General features: G+C 34.7%; 1 protein-coding gene across 3 annotated transcripts in view; it reads right to left on the reverse strand.

Annotated features, from left to right (window-relative positions):
* Positions 1-19,452, reverse strand: part of RETREG1 (reticulophagy regulator 1) — a 64,280-nt gene that overhangs the window by 5,809 nt on the left and 39,019 nt on the right. Inside the window, exons 1-7 of one of the 3 annotated variants that reach the window (XM_035318853.1) lie at positions 17,357-17,599; positions 16,208-16,369; positions 7,073-7,199; positions 4,710-4,794; positions 4,023-4,160; positions 2,137-2,201; positions 864-990 (exon numbers count right to left, since the gene is read on the reverse strand). In XM_035318853.1, the coding sequence (XP_035174744.1) occupies positions 864-990; positions 2,137-2,201; positions 4,023-4,160; positions 4,710-4,794; positions 7,073-7,199; positions 16,208-16,230 (565 nt within the window). In that variant the 5' untranslated portion in view covers positions 16,231-16,369; positions 17,357-17,599. Of the gene's footprint in view, positions 1-863; positions 991-2,136; positions 2,202-4,022; positions 4,161-4,709; positions 4,795-7,072; positions 7,200-16,207; positions 16,370-17,356; positions 17,600-19,452 lie in introns of those variants that run through there. The other 2 variants (XM_035318852.1, XM_035318851.1) reach the window with 2 other exon arrangements.

Consider the following 19,452-nt stretch of genomic DNA (forward strand, 5'->3'; position numbering starts at 1 on the left):
AATGTGAAATGCTGCATCTTTGACCCGTGCAGCAGAACTAGCTGGAAATGAGACAGAAAGTGGCTTTGAAGACATTCCAATTTATGATTCCATGATCATACGATACTATTTACAGCTTGAAATATTAATGTTTTAAATTATTAACTTGGCATTTACAATGTTGATAAGTATTACCACCCTACTTGCCATTTTCACTGAATTTCTTCCTAGAATAGAACTGCAAGACCAGAAGATAAATAAATCCACACATAAGATTGCACCAAGCTACTGTTGTTCTTAATATTTATTTGGGCAAAGTACTAACTGAAACCTTGGTCTGTAAAAAGTACAAATTTCAGGATCTAGTCAAGATCAAGACAAGTGCTTGAGGATCTCTTCCTAGTCTTAGTTTTTGTGTTTCATTCAGGCTCACGGCTGGATGTCTTCATCAGCATTCTAGTATCCAGAGCCTAAAAATACTTTCTTTAATTGGCTGTTTAGCAATTCAAAGTATTCAATTCTTCTTCTTCAGCTTTTATTCATATAGTTTACCCAAAAAACACTGATACTAACTTGCTTGCTTAAGTCCGATGGAAGAGAGAGCTAAGTCTGGAATATATCCAGATGTGCCTATTTTACTCACCACTAGTTATGTATTTAGATGCTTAGTTCACTACTTCGTTATTTTTAAGATGAAGACAGCTCTCATAGAGGATGTATCCAAAACAAAATAAGCACTGGAATTAATTCTAAATTCACTGTAGGGAAGAACAAACAAACAAAACCCAAACCAAACCCCACTTATGTCCTCAAATTCTCTAATAGTTTTCAGATAACTTACAAGAGTGCAATTAATTGATGAAATAGACGAAGCCACTACATACCATCAGATGTGTCTGTCTGTGGAGAATACCCCTCAGATAAGTTAAAGGTCCCATTATCGGTCCAAGATACTTCCGATACATCTGTGTCAGACACTGACAGCTCTTTGGCAACAACTGCAGGACTAACCTACATACAAAGAAGTCCCATACATTGCATTCTTGTAATCAAAAAATTCACACAACAGGAAGCCAATGCTTAGATACTGAAAAAGAGGTCTCTTGCATATCACAGCACTATACATTGTCTCCTATTTAAGCTTTAATTGTAGAAATGTGAAAATAACAGTATAGAATACTTAGAAGTGAAGCATCCCTGTTCTTAATTGAAGACGGTTTTAAGCTAAAGAAGCCAGAAAATTCCAATTATTCATTGTATAGGACTCAGGTAATATCCAAGTGTAACAAAAGCAGAATAGGCTTGCAAATACAAACTACACATAAATATAAAGAAATTGTAAAAAGTCATATTGAAACAAAAAAATTATCCTTAAGGTAATCAAAAACTAGCTAAATCAAAAAATCATTATCCTTTATGAATTTATCCAATAACTGTTCAATTACATCAGCAACAAGTTTTTATCTCCCAAGAGATATCTTTTTTTCTTTTTTTTTTAATAATACAATAACACCTTCAAAGCAATCACTGTCAAGGTCAGGTTCTACACAAGACTGATCTAATACTGCTTAAGTACTTCTACAAATCCAACTAATGTTTAATCAACTGATGTTCTAATTACAAATAAAAATTCTTTGCCATATAGTTATTTAGAATATTAAAAGAGAAAGGAGGCATTAGATTATTCTCATACATACCTGGAAAGATATTTGTAGATATAATATTGATTTACACTATCATTGAACGTGATCTGACAAGTCATTAAACAAGTATCAGACAAATAATGTTGGTCTTCTATGAAGATTTCCCTTTTATAGTTTAATTTGATAAAAATTATCAGCAATTTTATTTTTGAAAACAAAACAAAATAAAACCTGCCTTTTCTATGAAATTCTGGTTTAATCATTCTACAGCCAATATAAACTAAACAAATTTTTAGTTTAGTAGGCCAAAGAAACCATTATCTTGAAGGCCAGAAGTCACAAATGCAGCAAATTAATTAGTATAGGTCTAAAAATGGAGACTATGAATCACTTTTAAGACATACTGCTTAGTTCAGGAACAGAGCTTCCTAGGGAGGTTAAAGTCTTCCACAGAAAACTCTCCATTATCTATATAGATTTTAAAAAGAAGATAGGGCTGACTGAAAAAAGTCACCTTAGGACACAGGGCTGATATGTCTAATTCACTGTCATCTTCTGTGGGTTTTGTTTTTGCTGTTTCTGAAAGAAAAAAAAATATTTTTTATCCTACTCGTGACAATGGACTTCCAAGTTCTGTGTGTGCTACCACACAGCTCGAGTACAGCAAACTGTCACCTGTTGACATCGTGTATCATTTATGTATTTATGCTACCAAGGTGAGAAGAAAAGGCTGATCAAAAGGCTAGGTATTTATCAAAATATATTGTGCAACAGCCAAAGCAGGAGAGATAATGTTGCTCTGAAATGCATTCCAACACATTTATTTACCTGTTTTGTACTTCCTTCTGAAGCCTCTGTTGCTCACACTAATATAACATGCCCTGGCAATATATATTTTAAATATAATCTTTTTAATAAATATATAGCTTTTTAATACAATCTTTTAAACTATGCTGCTGGTACAAGGCATAATTGCAACATACCACTAAAACAGGTAGCATAGTTATTCCAACACATTACTTTTATATGTGAAATTACAATTTTCTGGATAACTGTGTATAGTCTTAATTCACAAAACTTTCCTTTGCACCCAGCTACACAGTTTTCATAACATTTATATGCAAATATGCATATAAATCATCTCTGAAGTCTGGCAGGATGTTGCTCCTAACAATGAACAGAAAAGTAATTTTCATTTAATCTCCTCTCTCTCTGAGTGGTCTCGTGAATATTTTAAACTAAGATAAGCCAGTAGCACTGGAAAGCACAGTGACGTTCTTCTTGGTTACAAGTTGCTGCTTCCTCTCTTGTGCCAGTATGAGGGTCTGTGAACTCAAGAGCTGAACCAAAGTGGTGAAGCAAGGTAAGGAGCTTGCCTGAGTTAAATTAAATTGGAGGGTGAGAGGCAGGAAAGCATGACTTACTGGACCATTTTCCCAGAACTGGCTTATGAAATTTATGAAACAATAGTCTGATCTCTCTCTCTGACAGACTCACTTAAAACTAGAATAAGGTGGAATAGCACATGAAAAACAGGACTAATGCACTGAATTATTTTTATTTCTAACAATTACTCTACCATATGCAAGAGATACAAAAAGGCAGATGGTTCCACTCACTGATGTAGGAACAGCACACTGTATTGTGAACTGCTATGAGGAATGCACATTTTAAAATAGGAAATCTACTGATGTGAATCTAACTAAAAAAGGTTAGGCTACCTGCAAATAATTACAATTTTGTTTTAATGACCAAAACTAGCACACACAAAAATTAAACCACAGACAACCTCATTCACATTTTTCTAGAAACAGCTTTATTACTTAAAATCTAAAAGTATCTAACGTTATAAAGAATTCATGTGAGATAGGTGAGTTACTATCCTACTAAAATTCTTAAATGTTTACTGAGGATCTGGGGAAGAAAACACCTTTTTTTTTTTTTCCTTGTTGCTGTTGGGAACAAAACAAAGCAGATTTAGATGCTAGAACAGAATTCAAGCTCTTACTGAAAATTCTGTGATGTACTAGTTTTGTATCCTTGAGTGGTTCTCTGTCCTGGATGAGTCTGCCTCATCTAAGGAGAAATAAGCATTTCATACTTTACATTAAGTAGTATTTTCTGAAAATCTACAAGCAGTACAGTTAATCATGTATAAAGAGGACCATCGATCTTGCCTTGTTTCCTTCCATGAAATCTTTTTTTTTTTTTTTTTTTTTTTAACTATACCCAGATGTTTGACATACACTGTGACTCATAAAGCTAATAATGGTAGTCATGTTCAAAGCACAAAACACCTTTCCATTGGGCTTCACAAGACAAGCCAAACTGCGTGCAAGGTGAATAAAAAGGTCTTGGCATATAGAAATATATTATTTAGTACTACACTTAGTTACTCACCGGATCTCTCTTTTTTCTTCTGGTTAATGTATTCCACTACTCCAAAATCTAGTTTTGTCAGAACAGACTTGATTTTGTTGCACAGTTTCTGTCCAAATTCATTGCACTTGAGGAAGGGACATAAAAAGGCACACAATACTGTGATAAAAATAAAGACAGAAAATGTATTGAAATATTGCTTTATAAGAAGTTAATAAATAAAACTTAATGCATTGTATAAGATAATTATTAATTTTACGTAACACAATTAATTTTGCATAAAAGACACTATGAAATCCCCATATCTGACAAACTGTTAATGTCAAAGCCATTTTCTAAGAGCTATTTCTACTCATCACAAAACAATACCATTGTATTCATACATTTTGCTTAGTTCCAGTCAGGAACAAATTATGATCACTGTAATATTTATCATTTTCTTGACTTAGTCTGATTTTGACATCTCTACCTGAGATACATAGCTGTACAACATTATGCCAAAATCAACAAACCAAAAATACCTGTAAGCTGACTTCCAAAGGACAAATAACATTTGCCAGAACCTACATGTATATCTATATATATGTGTGGATAAACTTTTACATAAATATATATAAATATACATATAATACTTCCTATATGTACTAATGACCACATAATGAATAAACCATGTACATAAATCGTGAATGAAAGAGAGACTCTACTTACGCAGGACATAGGAGAGGACAACTCCAGGAATGTAACTTCCCAAGACAGTGAAAAATGTACATACACTGCAGACAAGCAGGCAAAACTGACAAAGACATTAAAATTGGCCATTAATGCTTCCATTTTTATAAATATTTAGATCGTTTTGCAAAAGAATAATTCTCCAGAATGTTTTATTCTAAATGTAATATAGAATGCAGTGGAAAATAATATATATGTATATTTAATTAGAAAATTCCTTAATGCTTCTTGTGCAAATAAGCATCAAATGTGCATTTTGGCTCATCAGAATGTACTTTCTTTTCTATTATAAAAATATGCTATTTTTATTCTCTTGTTACTGTAAAGGTTTAACAAGTTCACTGTTACCACTAAAATTACTAGAAATTACTTTGCCTTCATTACACAAAGAGGGCTTAGCACTTAATACGCAGGAAACAAAACAAATCACTAACTGCAATTTTACAAAGCGTACTTGCTGCATGCTTTCAAAAGCCAAGAAACCCTTCCTATGAATAGTACAGTTGTGTTATTTTCTCTCTCAAATGATAGTAAGCTTGCTCTTGATGGTTGTTGGACACTCCACATCCCCATTAGGACAAGACTGAGCTGAATTTTAAACATAAAACCTGAGATTCAACCTCTGCTGTGACTGAGACATACAGTGCATCTTTCTGAAATGCACAATGCTGAATACAGACCTGATCTGTTCAAAGTTTACAATAATTTTGCACATTGCACCTGTGTCTAATTTGCTCAAAGCCACAAAGTAGTGACGTGTCCCAGAGAATGAGGTCAGGAAAAAGAAAGGAAAACATTGTCAAAATCAGCTTTTCTAAATCAGGATTAGATATATCTCAAAGATATGGTTACTTCGTCATGGTACTACAGGACAAAATTACAGTACAATGTATACCGATATTACATTTCCTTACCTCAGTACACACCAACTTCTTTTAAACATAACTTTATTATGTAAGCCACATCATTACTTTTTGTGTCATTCATACATCTTTGAAATGTATTTTATCCTGTTGCTTGATCTGTACTTTCACTCTAAACTCCTAATATTTGCATACACTACTACATAATTCCATTTTGCTAATTCTGAATGGTTGGAATTCATGAAGGATTTTGTAGCAAAGCTAATTGTGATCAAAAGAGGGAAAAATAATATTCTCATTTTACATCTTTATATTTGGCAATACAAATGTAAAACTTAAATCTACATTTTCCAGTACTATTGCCATTATATACTGCTACATTATTTACATTTTTCTTTAAAAAAGAAAGCTGTTTCACGTTGGGCTACAACTACATAATCATTTTCTTCCTATTAGGAAAAAATAAACCTTATTCTTGCTTGCCGCTTCATGAACTGGGTTCTCCAGCTCAGTCATTCCAGACTAAAAACAAAAAACAAACAAAAATAAACTAGAGCTGAATAGAAGAAAAAATTATCAGAATAAAATATGAAGAATTATCTTCTATCTTATAATGCATATAATACAGCTATTTCTGAAAACTACAATTATTTGGAAAAAACACAGGTGTGAGAAACAAAGTTGTTTCTGCAGTAGAGTTGTTTTTGCAGTAGAGAATTATTTTTCTTTATTCCAAGGGAGTTGTGTAGTCATAACAAGGAAAAATGCTAAGTAGATAAGTGGACAGTAAAAGGCCTCGCTGTTCCAAAATAAGGTAGAAGCTTGAGAAAAAGAGGATGTGCAGTGTGAGAACAGTAAAACAAAGATCACAAGTTCTCAAAACATAAGAAAGGAGAAATTAAAGGGTTGAAAAAAAGAAAAATTGTACATATATGGTATAGAGGAGCGTTGAGTAGCTTGTGAACCTGTACTACCAAGCCAATGAGGAAACAGGGGAGGTGATCAGGTGTCAGGTAATAGGGAATAAAAGGTTATGATTGGTTTACTAAAATGCGCTCCTGATTGACAGGACGCCTGCCACTGCAATTGTGAATAAAATAGCTTCACAGAAGATCCTGTCTGAAGAAAATTATTTGAGATTTTTCTCACACAGGCATGTTTAAGACCTTTTTGTTTGTTCGTTTTTGCTTTTGCAAGTTATTATTAAATCATGATGTTTTAAATTGCCTTTCCATGGAATGACTGGTGAGGTTCCAGCAGCTAAAAGAGGAGGAACTGTATTGCAATAAACTTTACTGTGGGCACCTTTTCTTGTTTACCTATCAGTGATCCAGTGATCTCTACAGGTAAAATAGCAGAAATTCATGACTGAATGTGTGCGTTTTGTTTTTCATTGTTTTTATTATTATTATTATTATTTTATTTTCCACCTTTGTATCAAATGATATCAAATTATTACTTTTACTTGGCAGTGCTTACCTTGCCAGGGTTTTGTTCCTTGAAGTGGGACATTTCTTGAAGAAATACAAATAAATTCATCAGTGTTTCTGAAATGCACTGATTTATTCTGAGTCTGTAGTCTTGCCTGGAACTGATGACTTCCCAGCTAAGTAAAACAAACACAAACACCCAACAACTTTGGTTGTAGCTCATATGAAAGTTAGAGCTGGTTGAAAACATTTGAAGCCTTATCAGCTTCTAAGCCAACCATGTTATATATGCATTTTATACATATTATTCTTTACATGTTGTAAAAGCATTCACAAGCATTCTGTATTTTCTGTTGAAAGCCAGTTAACAGGTTGCTTTTGTATTCTCAGTGCACCACACTGGGAGTTGCAATGCACACCTCCCTAGCAAGAGCAACAGGGTTACTTACACAGCACAAGGAGATAAAGGTTGAAGGAAAACAGGCTGGAATTTGAAGGGTGATTTACTGGGAAGTTACACATATAATTGCACAGACTACAAGAGATATATTGATTCTTCCCAAAAAGATAAGCTTCTGGTTTGCTTTTCTTAGCAGGGCTGTGGTTATTTGCTACTTACTTTTCACATAGTTTTGTCAGCATGCAGAATATACTAACCTGGCACTCACTGAAAGAACAGTTATTAAAAGGGTCAAGTGGCCTGAATTAGCAGAAGCTTTGATCAATAGCACATAACAGCACATAAAATAACATAGCCCACACATGAGCTACATTACACCGGGTTTATTACATTGTAATGTCAAATGTAAAGAAAGGTTTTGGATTACATTGCTACCCCAGATTTCCTGTCAGAGATTAATAACGAAACTATGCAAATGGTAGCTAACTATATGCAGAAATGTGTATTTCACTTTTTTCCCAACAACAACAACAAAAAAACAGATTACCATTTATACATTTACAGTCGATAACCCTGAAGTTATACCACTTCTATTCTGCAAAATGACAAAAGAAAAAAAAATGAAGTTCCTCTGAATTTCAAATCCAATGTCTCAGCAAAATGTCAGTTCTCCTTGAAACCTGTAACTATAATTTCAGCCAAAATCTGGAAAACGTATCTTTTTTCTCTGCCTCTATTTAACTTTGCCAACAACTTGCACGCAAGTTGTGTACAGCAACTTCGCCACAAGGTGGTGATACAGCAGCAGCAGCGCCAGAGAGAGGTTTGGGAGCCATTTTATACAGAACTTGAGTAGCAGTAAAGGCGCGGGGGTGGGAGGGGGGGCAATATTCAAACTGTCATAACGCATAGTGAAGCACAGAACCCAGCTTTTAGAAAAACTAGTATTTCAACCACGGTGTAAAACTGATCAAAGTTTGAAACCCAAACTGTTGCCCTATTCCTGGTATTATTCTAGTATTTATTATAATACAGTATTTGCTATAGTATTGAAGTAGAGTGATTACCTCTTGTATTACTAAATATTCAGCGAGATTTTTTTTTATCCTTTAAGAAAAACCATAAACAATTTTAAGTAGTACATCTGAAAGCCACAGGACAAGAGTCTCATGCCTTGGACAAAACAAATACTGCAATACTGAGAAAATGCAACACATTTGCCAGCCACGCATGGCACAGCATGCAGGTGCTTTCCTCTGACAGAGATGTAGATAAAAACATTAAATAGCTTAGGAAGAACACTGCAGGAATCCAGCAGAAGGGATTTGGCATGTTACACAGAACTTTTTGTCTTCCACACATCCACTATATGAATCTCAATTTCCATCCTCTCTGATAATTAAAGGCTTGAGAAAAGCACCATATTAGGGCTTTGTCTTATAAGAATGTCATTTTATGGATGGGCTATTCTCCTGAAAGAAACATTACTTCTAGCTTTTGTAAACCACTCTGCAGCATTGATATGTACTTCAGAGTTGCTGGAAAAGTACTATTGTTACAATATTATGAATTACAAAATCATTTCACAGGCTTTACTGCTATCCTTTATTTAAAATTGTTGGCAATTAAAGTGGAACTTAATGGAAGAGAGAAAATGGGTAGAGTTGGTCCTGCTCTCAAAACAGAGTTTTGCAGTACACAGGGCAGTTACAGATAGTTAGCTTAATAATGTTAAAAATTAATTGGGGGGGGGGGGGGGGAGCAAGAGGAAGGTATAAGCCACAGTAATAATGCAGACTATTTTCATGTACATCAATGAGGAGGAGATACTACAAGGCACAAAGAGACTACTAAATAATGACATGTCAAACAAGCAAATTATGCAGAAAAATGACAAGCATGGGGAAAGTTCTTTGGAGTTGCTTCTCTTGGTTGCTAATACTACTTTCTTCTACCAAATTGAAAAGATGATTAAACTATGAGCTGCAGTGCTCAGATATAGCATATTGCTAGATGCTTTGGTTCTGGGGTTTGTATGTGGTGCATTGACAAAGAAACCAAGCTGGAAACCAAACCTGTACTGTACAGGTGAAGTTAGCTTCAAAGCATTACAAACCCACTATTAAGCTTGCTTCGCAAAAGAATACTTGGCAGTTTCTTGTAGCATTAAGCCACAAGAAACCATGATGCATCGTTGTCAATTCTGCTACAGCCACACTTCTTTTATTTTGTGAGGAACACCAGCGACAGTTTTAGGTCTTGTTCTGATCTTAGGCAACTAGAAATGTAAGAAAGTTGGCTTCCAGATCCTCAGTGCAACAGCCAGATGCACACGCAGCTTCTTGTTGCTTGCATCTCCCACCAGCTGTCAGTCCTTGTAACATCTATCCCCCTTGTCCTTTTTCCCCAGAGCTCACTTGAGTGGCAGTGTGATGCAGAGGGTTGGAACAAGGGGGCAGCAGCAGAGATCTTGGTGAAAGGGAAGCGAGAGAGAAAGAAGGGGGTACAGTGTACATTCGTTATGTATGCAAAGGTAGAAAAGTTATTGCATGCTCTTTTGGAAACAGATAGAGATTAAACTTGCATTAGATCAAATGGGCACTTAACAATACACACTTCAGAAAATCACGTTCTCAGTCATCAAATTTAAAGACAAGAACTAAAAAGATCCATGAAGTGTTGAAGATGTATAACATGAAGTGCAGGACTGTGACATCAGTCTATCGAGAACATAAAGTACTTCAGCATGATGTTACTTACAGTACCTTAATAAATAACTTAAACGTGAACCCTATCCTTCCTGCCAAAATAGATTTTCAAACTCCTCCAAGGTGTCCCTTTGAGGATCTAAGTAGCCAACTCTGAACAGCTTCAAAGTTTTCTGTGTGCCTTTTAGAGAGAGTAACATTTTATACTCTCATTACTTATATTGAGTTTTAAATGTACTACACTTCCATGATTAAGCTACTGCCAATAAAATTAAGATATTCAGAGAGAAAATTGATTACTCACATCCTTCTGACTGACTACTACATCATTTCTAAAACTGAGCAAATATGTAAACTGTTACCTAGTAGCTGTAAAAAAAAAACACACCCTCCCTCCCCAGATGCTTCAACTCATCACAGTCACAAACGCTGGCCAGAAGAGTCACTGGCATTACATTCTCTAAAAATGACTGATGGTGTCATGCTCTCATTTTGTATCTAGACATCTGTTCAAGTAAAGCCCCATCACATTTCTCTGAGAAAGGTCAGTAGCTCTCATGTTACTGGTTTAAAGATCTCTTCGTGATGTGCTGGATTTTTTTTAATTATGTGTACACAGTTTTATATGCATCTTCACGTATATACGCTACTCAGAACTGCAGCAGGCACAAGTAGACATGATGTGGCAACTGAAGGATTGCAACTACATAAACAGAGGAGGCAATAATTATAGAGCTTCTAAACCTGCTTGATTTCCCAGCTGTAAACACACACGCTGCAAACCCGTGCAGAGTCTGTAATTTTAAGTGGAACTTAGAATCTATTGTCAAGGTGGAAGAGCTCAAAGTTATTTTACCAAAGATATGTAAATCAAAATATGGGCGATGTGGCTATTTCATATTTGGCATTTTTAAAAAGTAATACCTAAAGCTTAAGGAAATCTAATTCCAAAGAATGTTTATTATCATTTCAGAGGATAAACATGTGATAAAATGACACAGCTGTAAGGGACATGATATCTAAGGACAAACCTCACAGGCAATCAGGAGTTAAATATAAAGCTTGAACAAATGAAATTGAGTATGTAAATTATTATTAAAACTGAAACCAAAAGTTTTACTTTTTCAGAGCTTCCACAGTTCTCTCCTGAGAGGAAAAGAAGTACCACAGTGCAAAAGGGAATGATTATAATGATGCACTTACCCTTCTTTGAATGGAACATTTTATACCTGGCATGTACCTATACCAAAAATATATTTTAAAGATTGTCTTTTAAATTATTAAGGTACAGAGATAATGGATATAAGGCGGTATTTACATTAAAAAAAAAAAAAAAAAAAAAAAAAAAAAGTGAACAATATCTGAATGTGCTCCTCCCACCCCTGTAATTTAAATTTCAGGTAACCACACACTTAAAATGAAAAGAACCATCCCTCTCTCTGCAAAATCTATAATAGTGTAAAAAGCACAAATTTACCATTAAGTGTAATTAAGAACCAATGACAAAATCTCTAAAATCTACCACTGAACTGTGTGGTAGAAAATAATGCAACATTGATTAGCCTTATTGTATACAATATACCAAATTTGTGAATGCTGTAAGTACTATGTGGAAAGACATAGTAGTAAAAAACACTGAGCTCACAGCATAGTGTCTTAATAACCTGTCTAATTTAAAAGGCAAATATGCAGAATTCTGTTTTATCCTGTGCCACTTTTGGATCCTATACAATACTTAAGTGTATGAAAGTAATTATTTTTGTGTCATGTGGCTATGACAAAGTCAACAAAACTTGCAATTTAAATGAATCACCGGGGCACCATATAGAATTCTACTTTCTTCAAAGAATTCCATGAAAGGATTACACATGCAATTGAAAGAATAGAGAACACAACAAGCATCTAGAAATATACTGTTCTCAGACTTCAGTGAGAATCTTCATCTAAAAACTTTGTTACAAAGTCCATTAAGATTTTCTTAGAGAAACTTCACCATCTTGTAGGTAATCCATACACACTTCATTTCCCACTGCTAATCTCTTAGTGCTGTACAGGCTCAGCATATTGGGGCAAACATATCCTTTAACCAAGCACACTCAACATCCTTTCAATGCTAAAGCTTCAACACACTTGGTATCTCTAAAATACACAAAGTTAAGACAGATTTTCCTTTTACATTGAAGCTGGAGAATGTTTATCAGCCTTACAGAGTAACTAACGTGTCCCAATCCAAAAATCTCTGTTGATTATCATCTCTCTTGTAGTTCAAATGCATTATTTCTAAGACCTAAATTAATTATATAAATAATATGCAACATGGCTGCTCAAACATTAAACTGTTTTCCCTCTGATTTCATCCGTCTTCCTCGGACATTTCAAATTTGTGCTTTTTACTAACAGCAAGTCAGCTCAATTTGCTATTATTATTATTATTTTTTTTTGAAGGGAAGATATGCAATAAGCAGCTGGAAAATGGTCTTCTTACACTGCTTTCAGTAACACGTGTCCCTTTTTATTTCTTGACCATTAATACTTTTGGTAATATTACCATATAATAAATATGTTTAAATGATCAACATTTAACAAGGCTGGACGTGTTTTTTCTCAGTGGACTGCAGAGCAGACTGCTCAACACGACTATAAACACAACAAAATATAAGCAACCTTTCATCCCTAACTATATATGCTTCCTCCACAGTGTATTACACTAAAGTCATCATGGTATTTTGTTCTGATATGCAAACGATTCATCACTGCTGTGCTGCTAAACTGTATCAATCCCATAAATGAAGATTTTTTTTTATTTTTTTTTTCCCTTATATTGCTAGTCCAGAAAAACTTGTCTTAAAGAAACTTTAGTGAAGTCCCTGGAGTGAACACTTGAGCTGAGAAACACTCAAGTGTTCTGCAAAAGGATAGGGGAACTCATCTTGTCCTATAGGCTGCCTGAGGTAAAAAAAAATACAAATGACTACTAGGATTTTTTTTGGGGGGGAAGGATGTGTTTCTCTCTTATACTCAAGTATAACATCAGATGTGTTAGAAAGTCTTGTCAAGGAGATATATTGTTTTTCTTTAACCATTAGATGCAACTGGGTAACTCCTGTTTTTCCCCAAGGTAACTGTAGCACACACATTCTTCAATGCAGCAGATTCTACTATGTGTCCCTTTTAGCTGACTGCCCTGCTAAATAAACAAAAATCCACTCCTACTAAAATTTGGAGTGTTCCACTGTCCAGCTTCTCTACACACAGACTCTTCTAAGCTAACTGACAGGTCACCTCTCACGGGTAACACTTCCTTTGGTCCACACTACTCTCATCCAGCTCTCCTGAGAAGAATGCCACCTACTCCAGTTTGAGGTCATCCAAAATGTGAAACGTGATCTGACAGTCAAGTGCTTGGTCCAAAGTCGTGATTTACTAAATCAGCATAGATTCCTTAAATGCAACTTTGCATGAAAATGAGTCTTTCAGTGTCACATCAATGCTATTATAGACTTGTTTTCTACTTAGAAAAGTCTATAATGTTATTACTATTCTATATGGGCTGTTTTATTTTTACTAAAACAGCAGAAGGGCTGGGATCTTCCAGGTCAGCATTTGTGACAGAAGCTGGTCATGCAGAAGAGGCATTTCTATCGCTCTACTTTTGTTTAGAAAAGTGAATAAGTTTTATTTCTGTCAACAGAAGCATAAAGTTGTTTAAAACAACTCTGCCCATATGCTGGAAGTATTTTTTTTTTACATTTTTCCCCCTCAAGGACAACTCTTAACCCTTTTTCACAAACTCATTTTCTTCTTCAGCCTCCACATTCTTCAGCTGGGATACTTCTAGTTCAAGGCCTCTCAAAGTCAAACAGCTAGGAAAGATGAGCTGAGCATTCCTTGAGTTGCAGAGCAGCTGCACAAAAAAAGGAAAATTGCATTTTCAAGTGCCAAAGAATACTTTTAACCCGCAAGAACATCATAACAATTTTGGGGGGGGATATCACAAGACAGTTTTAACTCATTCTGTGAAGAACATCATTCTGATTGTTTTCAATGGGTTTCAATGCATACAGTATGAACTGATGACCATCTACCTTGATGCATTACTGCAATTTCCTGGCATGAGCTAACCAAACGTTGCCTACATCTGTGCACTGAATTCAGTCATAAAAGGGAATCAAATGCTTCCCACCTTATTAACTAACATTAGCAGCAGAAACAAGTATTCTTACATAATTGCAAATCAGTAATGAAAAAACATGCAGATTTGACTTTAAACTGGATCTCCATTTTTCTAGTTCTAAGCACGTATTGGTAGAGGTCATGCACTGAGATTATAATTCTAAAATAACTGGCTTAAAATAAAGTTAAATATGATAGCTTCCTCTCATTTTTATCCAAGTTAGAAAAGGTTCCTGGCTAACAGTTTAGTGCATCATCCTTTTCAATAAGGAGCACATGATAGCAATTAGAACAACAAAGACATTGTTCCAATACAGTTAGTTACACTTCAGTACCTCTTTTAAGCACATACAGCCATGGGCTTCCACCACTTCAGAACTGAGCTTTCACAGTAACTTTATTACATTCTTGACCATCATTAAGATTCCTCATGAATTGTCAATTATTATTATTTTTAAAATAAATTATGCTATCCTACACCAACTCTTGTGTGTAACTTAGAAAACATTGTCCTTATGTCCTTACTTCAATCCTTGACCTCTGACCACATCTTCGCTCACTGTTCTTTATCTGCCTGGGATCATATGACAAAATAGAACAGAAGATATGAGTGGGTACCTGATCTTCACAACTCTTAAGCCTTTTTTACTATCCTTACTATGAAGTATTTGTGCTATGTTCCTTTGGTTATTATATATTTAGATTCACAGTATGAATAACAAACTATTGACCAATGCCACAGCTTTAATGATGATGTTATAATGTTGAAATACACATCGGTGACACAGTATTATATATTTACAAGTGTGGGACACAAGGGGCGAGGATATATGAAGTATTTGGTTTTATCTGTGGACTACAAGGATTGCAGCATACTGCAACTTCTACAAAATTTTTAAAAATATATAAAACAATAGCTCTTTCATTCTCTGTGCCCTCAAAATTACCCCATTATCTGTGCATTTACATTAATATCTCTTCTTTTGCAACTGTAAGATGAACTGCTGTAGTACAGTTCCCATACTGCTTCAGTACAGTTCCCATAGCTCCTCCTCCTATTCCTTCCTGTTTAACTTGGACCAGAATGTTCTGACCTCTACAAAATCTCATTAGCACATCTGTAAAAGTGATCCTGAGCTATATCCTACTTGTTATCACAAAGACAAAAAAAAAAAAAAAAAAAAAAGACAAATTAATTCCAGAAAATTTGGAACCTTTTAATTAGACTATTTTCTCAATCCTTATTTGTCAATAGCAAAGAATGAGGAATTAAGGTTAATTCAATGGTAGTTTCAGAAATGATAAATGGGAGCAGGCTTTATTATCATGATTTTTCAGGTCATTGCTTTAGAAATGTTTGTCCTTTTTCAATAAAAAAGCTTTGATTCATAAAATAAGAAGTTCTTAACAGGTTTGGGCCAAGTATTATCTCTCTTTTTTTTTTTTAACTGCCAAAACCTGTTACAGAGAAATAATTGTGAACAAAGGAAGTTATGTATGACAAAGTGTGTACATTTTGCATACAAATCGCCTCCATGTGCATACTGATAAACACTTTTTTTCAATCAAAATTATGATTTTGTTTTTCTCAGCTGAAAAGATCTCCAATCTTGTATTTGATTAAACATTTCCAAGGAAGGATGTGATGTATATCCTTCATAAAATCAATTCAAACATATATACGCATATATACACGTATATATGTATAAAAGTGATTATGATCTGAATTGTCTTTTTCAACGTGTCATACATATTGCTGTTTTCCTGTGTTGAAAAATACACAGTTTAACAAACTGGAGATCCAGCTAAACAGTTTTTAATGAATAGCAATTAACACTTCCGTGGCTATCACATAATTAGCAAACATTTCATTAAAAGGAAGAAAAAAAAAAAAAAGTGCTACCTTGTGCTACAATTATTTTGCATCTATGTCATATATAGGGCACAACTTAGATCCCTGCAAACGGAAATGCGTAGGTGACCCCACCCTTGCAGAGACCCAATTATGCTACCGGGGATCCATTCACCCACATTCATCCAGTTAGGTGGCAATGCCCTATCTGATCTACAACAAACCACCAGAAATATTTTTTTTCTGTATTTCACCCATCCTGCAACAACACATATGCGTACATATTGGAAAAACATCCACAATGTTCAAATTTAAAAAGAAGAAATCAAGTCCCAAGATCTAATGGAATGAGCACTTTTAATTCTTACAATTTCTACTATTTGCCTATATGTACTACTTTCTTTTAAATTAACCTCTAGAAAAGTCTACTTCCACATACAGGATTTTTTTTTCTTCCCCCCCAGTATCAAGTATTTATTAATGCTGTTTTGGAGCCAACATTTTAATTAGCATCAAGACAGTGAAAATCTTAACTATGGAAAGACAGTTTGGACTTTAAGAAATCTAAATTATAAACTCTGCCACAGCCAAACACCAATAACATCTGCTTTTAAAATATCTATTTTAAAATCTATTTAGCTAAATTTAATTAGCGCATTTATTTCCACTGGAATGTGCTAGATCACATTTGAGAAAAACATATTTGTTAAATTGCTGTGAAGTTTTAGGTCCAACTACTTTCTTCTTGTCCTGGCTGTTGGCTTTATTAAGATAAAAATCAGACTTCAAAACAACAGGCATACCACAAAGGGACACAGTGCCCTATCTCCTACTAATGAATTATGGTTCTGTCAGTATATGGCTCCAAACTATTTGCCTCTCTGACATTTTGAGGCTTGTAAGCTGTCCCATGGCTGGGACAAAGTAGAAATCACCCAGTATTTTGTTCTATTTGGATTTAGTTTAAGAAATACACAAGACCTGTTCAATTTAACCTCTATGTATATATTAAGATTCAATTATTCTCTTCTAAGAAGCCTTAGAGGCAAAAGCTCTCAAGAATTAGGTGATCTATTATAACAAATAGCAAACTGATCTTAGAACTAGTAGGAAAACTTAGGACATCATATAGATTAATTATATGAACCCTTGGTTTATATTATGTTGTACAAAAAGGCCATCAGAATCAGTTTACAGTACCTTTCATCTTGTCCCAGCTCCTCACTGTCTGGCATTTCAGACGTAAAAAGAAATTATGTCTCCCTCTCTATACCAATTTAGATAATCCAGGCAAAGATCTTCTAGTCTGCTTTGTGTTTTAGAAGCACCACACCAGGAACCTGTTCTGTTTGCAGTGGAGAAAAGCTCCTTGCTCACAGAGCAAATGTTTACAACACATCCTAAGTGTCTGCTTGTCTTGAATGAAGTTCGGAGTGTTCTGCGTTGATTGGCCAATGCTATAAATAAACAAGTCATGACTCACCTCGCACACTATGACAGGGTGTTTAGTAGCAAGCACAGCCAAGAGCACAACATTTTTTTTCTTTGGGTCATATGAGAGAGAATCACCACCCGGTTATTACATCTTATTTTTCTGCTTCCACAGGAATTCTTCCTCAATGTCTCCCATTTGCTCAGGTGCAAGTGAGCATAAACCAAAAGGATACGAAGCTAAACAGCACAGAGCTTTAAGGTAACACATTTTGAAAACCTAAGAGTGAAGAGCTTACTGTAACTGTAAAAATTTCTATTTTTACTCCCCACAAAGTCCCAGTCAGAACCTGTCAGAACAAGCAAATTTTTTCTCCATTGACTAAATTCTCAGTCAAAATAAAAACTTAGCAATTCTTTTAAAATAAGGATTAGGAAGAGAAGTTTTCATTAGAGATTAATTGCATTATTTTTAAGTTCTGATTCCAAGCTTGTCTGCCACAAGCAGTCTCAGCTGTCATAGGTATAGTGGCAAATTATACTGGCAGTCCTCTAAAAAATAAAAGTATGCCAACAGGTGGAGGCTTTCTGCCAAAATACTTCCAAACTCCTTGTGAACAACCTAAGGTGAATTGACAAAATCACTTTCCTCATATCACTTTTTGCTGCATGCACGTCAGGGATTCTGTCACTCCAGCTACACCAGCTATGTTTCTATTAATTTTCAACACCCCAGCCACCTTATCTGTGCTGATGAAGCTTTGTAGTGCAGCCCAAGACTACTAGGGTCACATATTTATGTTGTTCAGCACTGCTCCTTTGCATGGCTTCTTTCTTCCATTAAACAGCCTGACCTGTTCTTTGTATATTTTCAAACAATTATCCCATCTAAAGATCCTCACATGGATTTTTTTTTTCTCTATAAGGGATTCTACACCAAGACTTAGATCTGCCTGTCCAGCATCTAAGAATTGTCTTGGGAATGTCACATCTTAAAGATACAAAAATAAAAAAAAGCTAGAACAAAGGCTTGGCAGATTAAAAATAACCACACTGAATCCTCAGTTTGGTAAGCTGTACTTGATGCATTGTGGGTCATACAGCTGGATGCTGCTTAACTTTCAAAACTACAAGCGACCATATCCTTTCTTCTTATTTCAATATAAAATGCTTCAAAGCAAATAGTAAGATCTAAATAAAAATTGTAAAAATTCCCCAAACAGCATAATCAGAGATCTATTACTTTAAATTGTATGATTTTTATTTACTATGCAAGTATCTGAATTAATGAAGTGATCTCAGGAAATGGTGAGAAAACAAAACAAAAAAGGAACACTAGGTGTCTGTGAAGAACAACTTATTTTACTATTAGCATTTACTGCTGTTTTACACTATTTAGCATTCTCATTAGTTCTTTTCTCCTTTTCTTAATCCCATCCAATCTTCTGTATCCATACCTTTCCTCAACCTTTTGTATGACATGTTGTTCTTGTAACGGTTTGATCCTACTGCACTTTAAACAGAAAAGAGGAAGAATAAGAACAGGAATAAAATCCTAGTTCTAAATTATTATAAGTACATATATATATTAAAAACCTTGTGTAATTTATTGTTTTATATATAAATATAAATAAAAGCCCTGTCCTACTCAGAGAAGTTCAATGGCAAACTATACCTGCTTATTTGAATATTCTTTTATTTTTTCTATTTATATGTATAACTGAAATAATGAGAGCTGTGTTTCCTTCCAGATTACCTTGAAACAACAGAACTGCTTAACTCTAAATGTTCCTTAGTAAAATCTTTTTCTGTGACAGTTTCATTTTCAGATCAAAATTCTGAAGTCTGACAAGTAGGAAAAGGAT

Source organism: Oxyura jamaicensis, chromosome 2 (assembly GCF_011077185.1).
Source record: "Oxyura jamaicensis isolate SHBP4307 breed ruddy duck chromosome 2, BPBGC_Ojam_1.0, whole genome shotgun sequence".
Classification (NCBI taxonomy): domain Eukaryota; kingdom Metazoa; phylum Chordata; class Aves; order Anseriformes; family Anatidae; genus Oxyura; species Oxyura jamaicensis.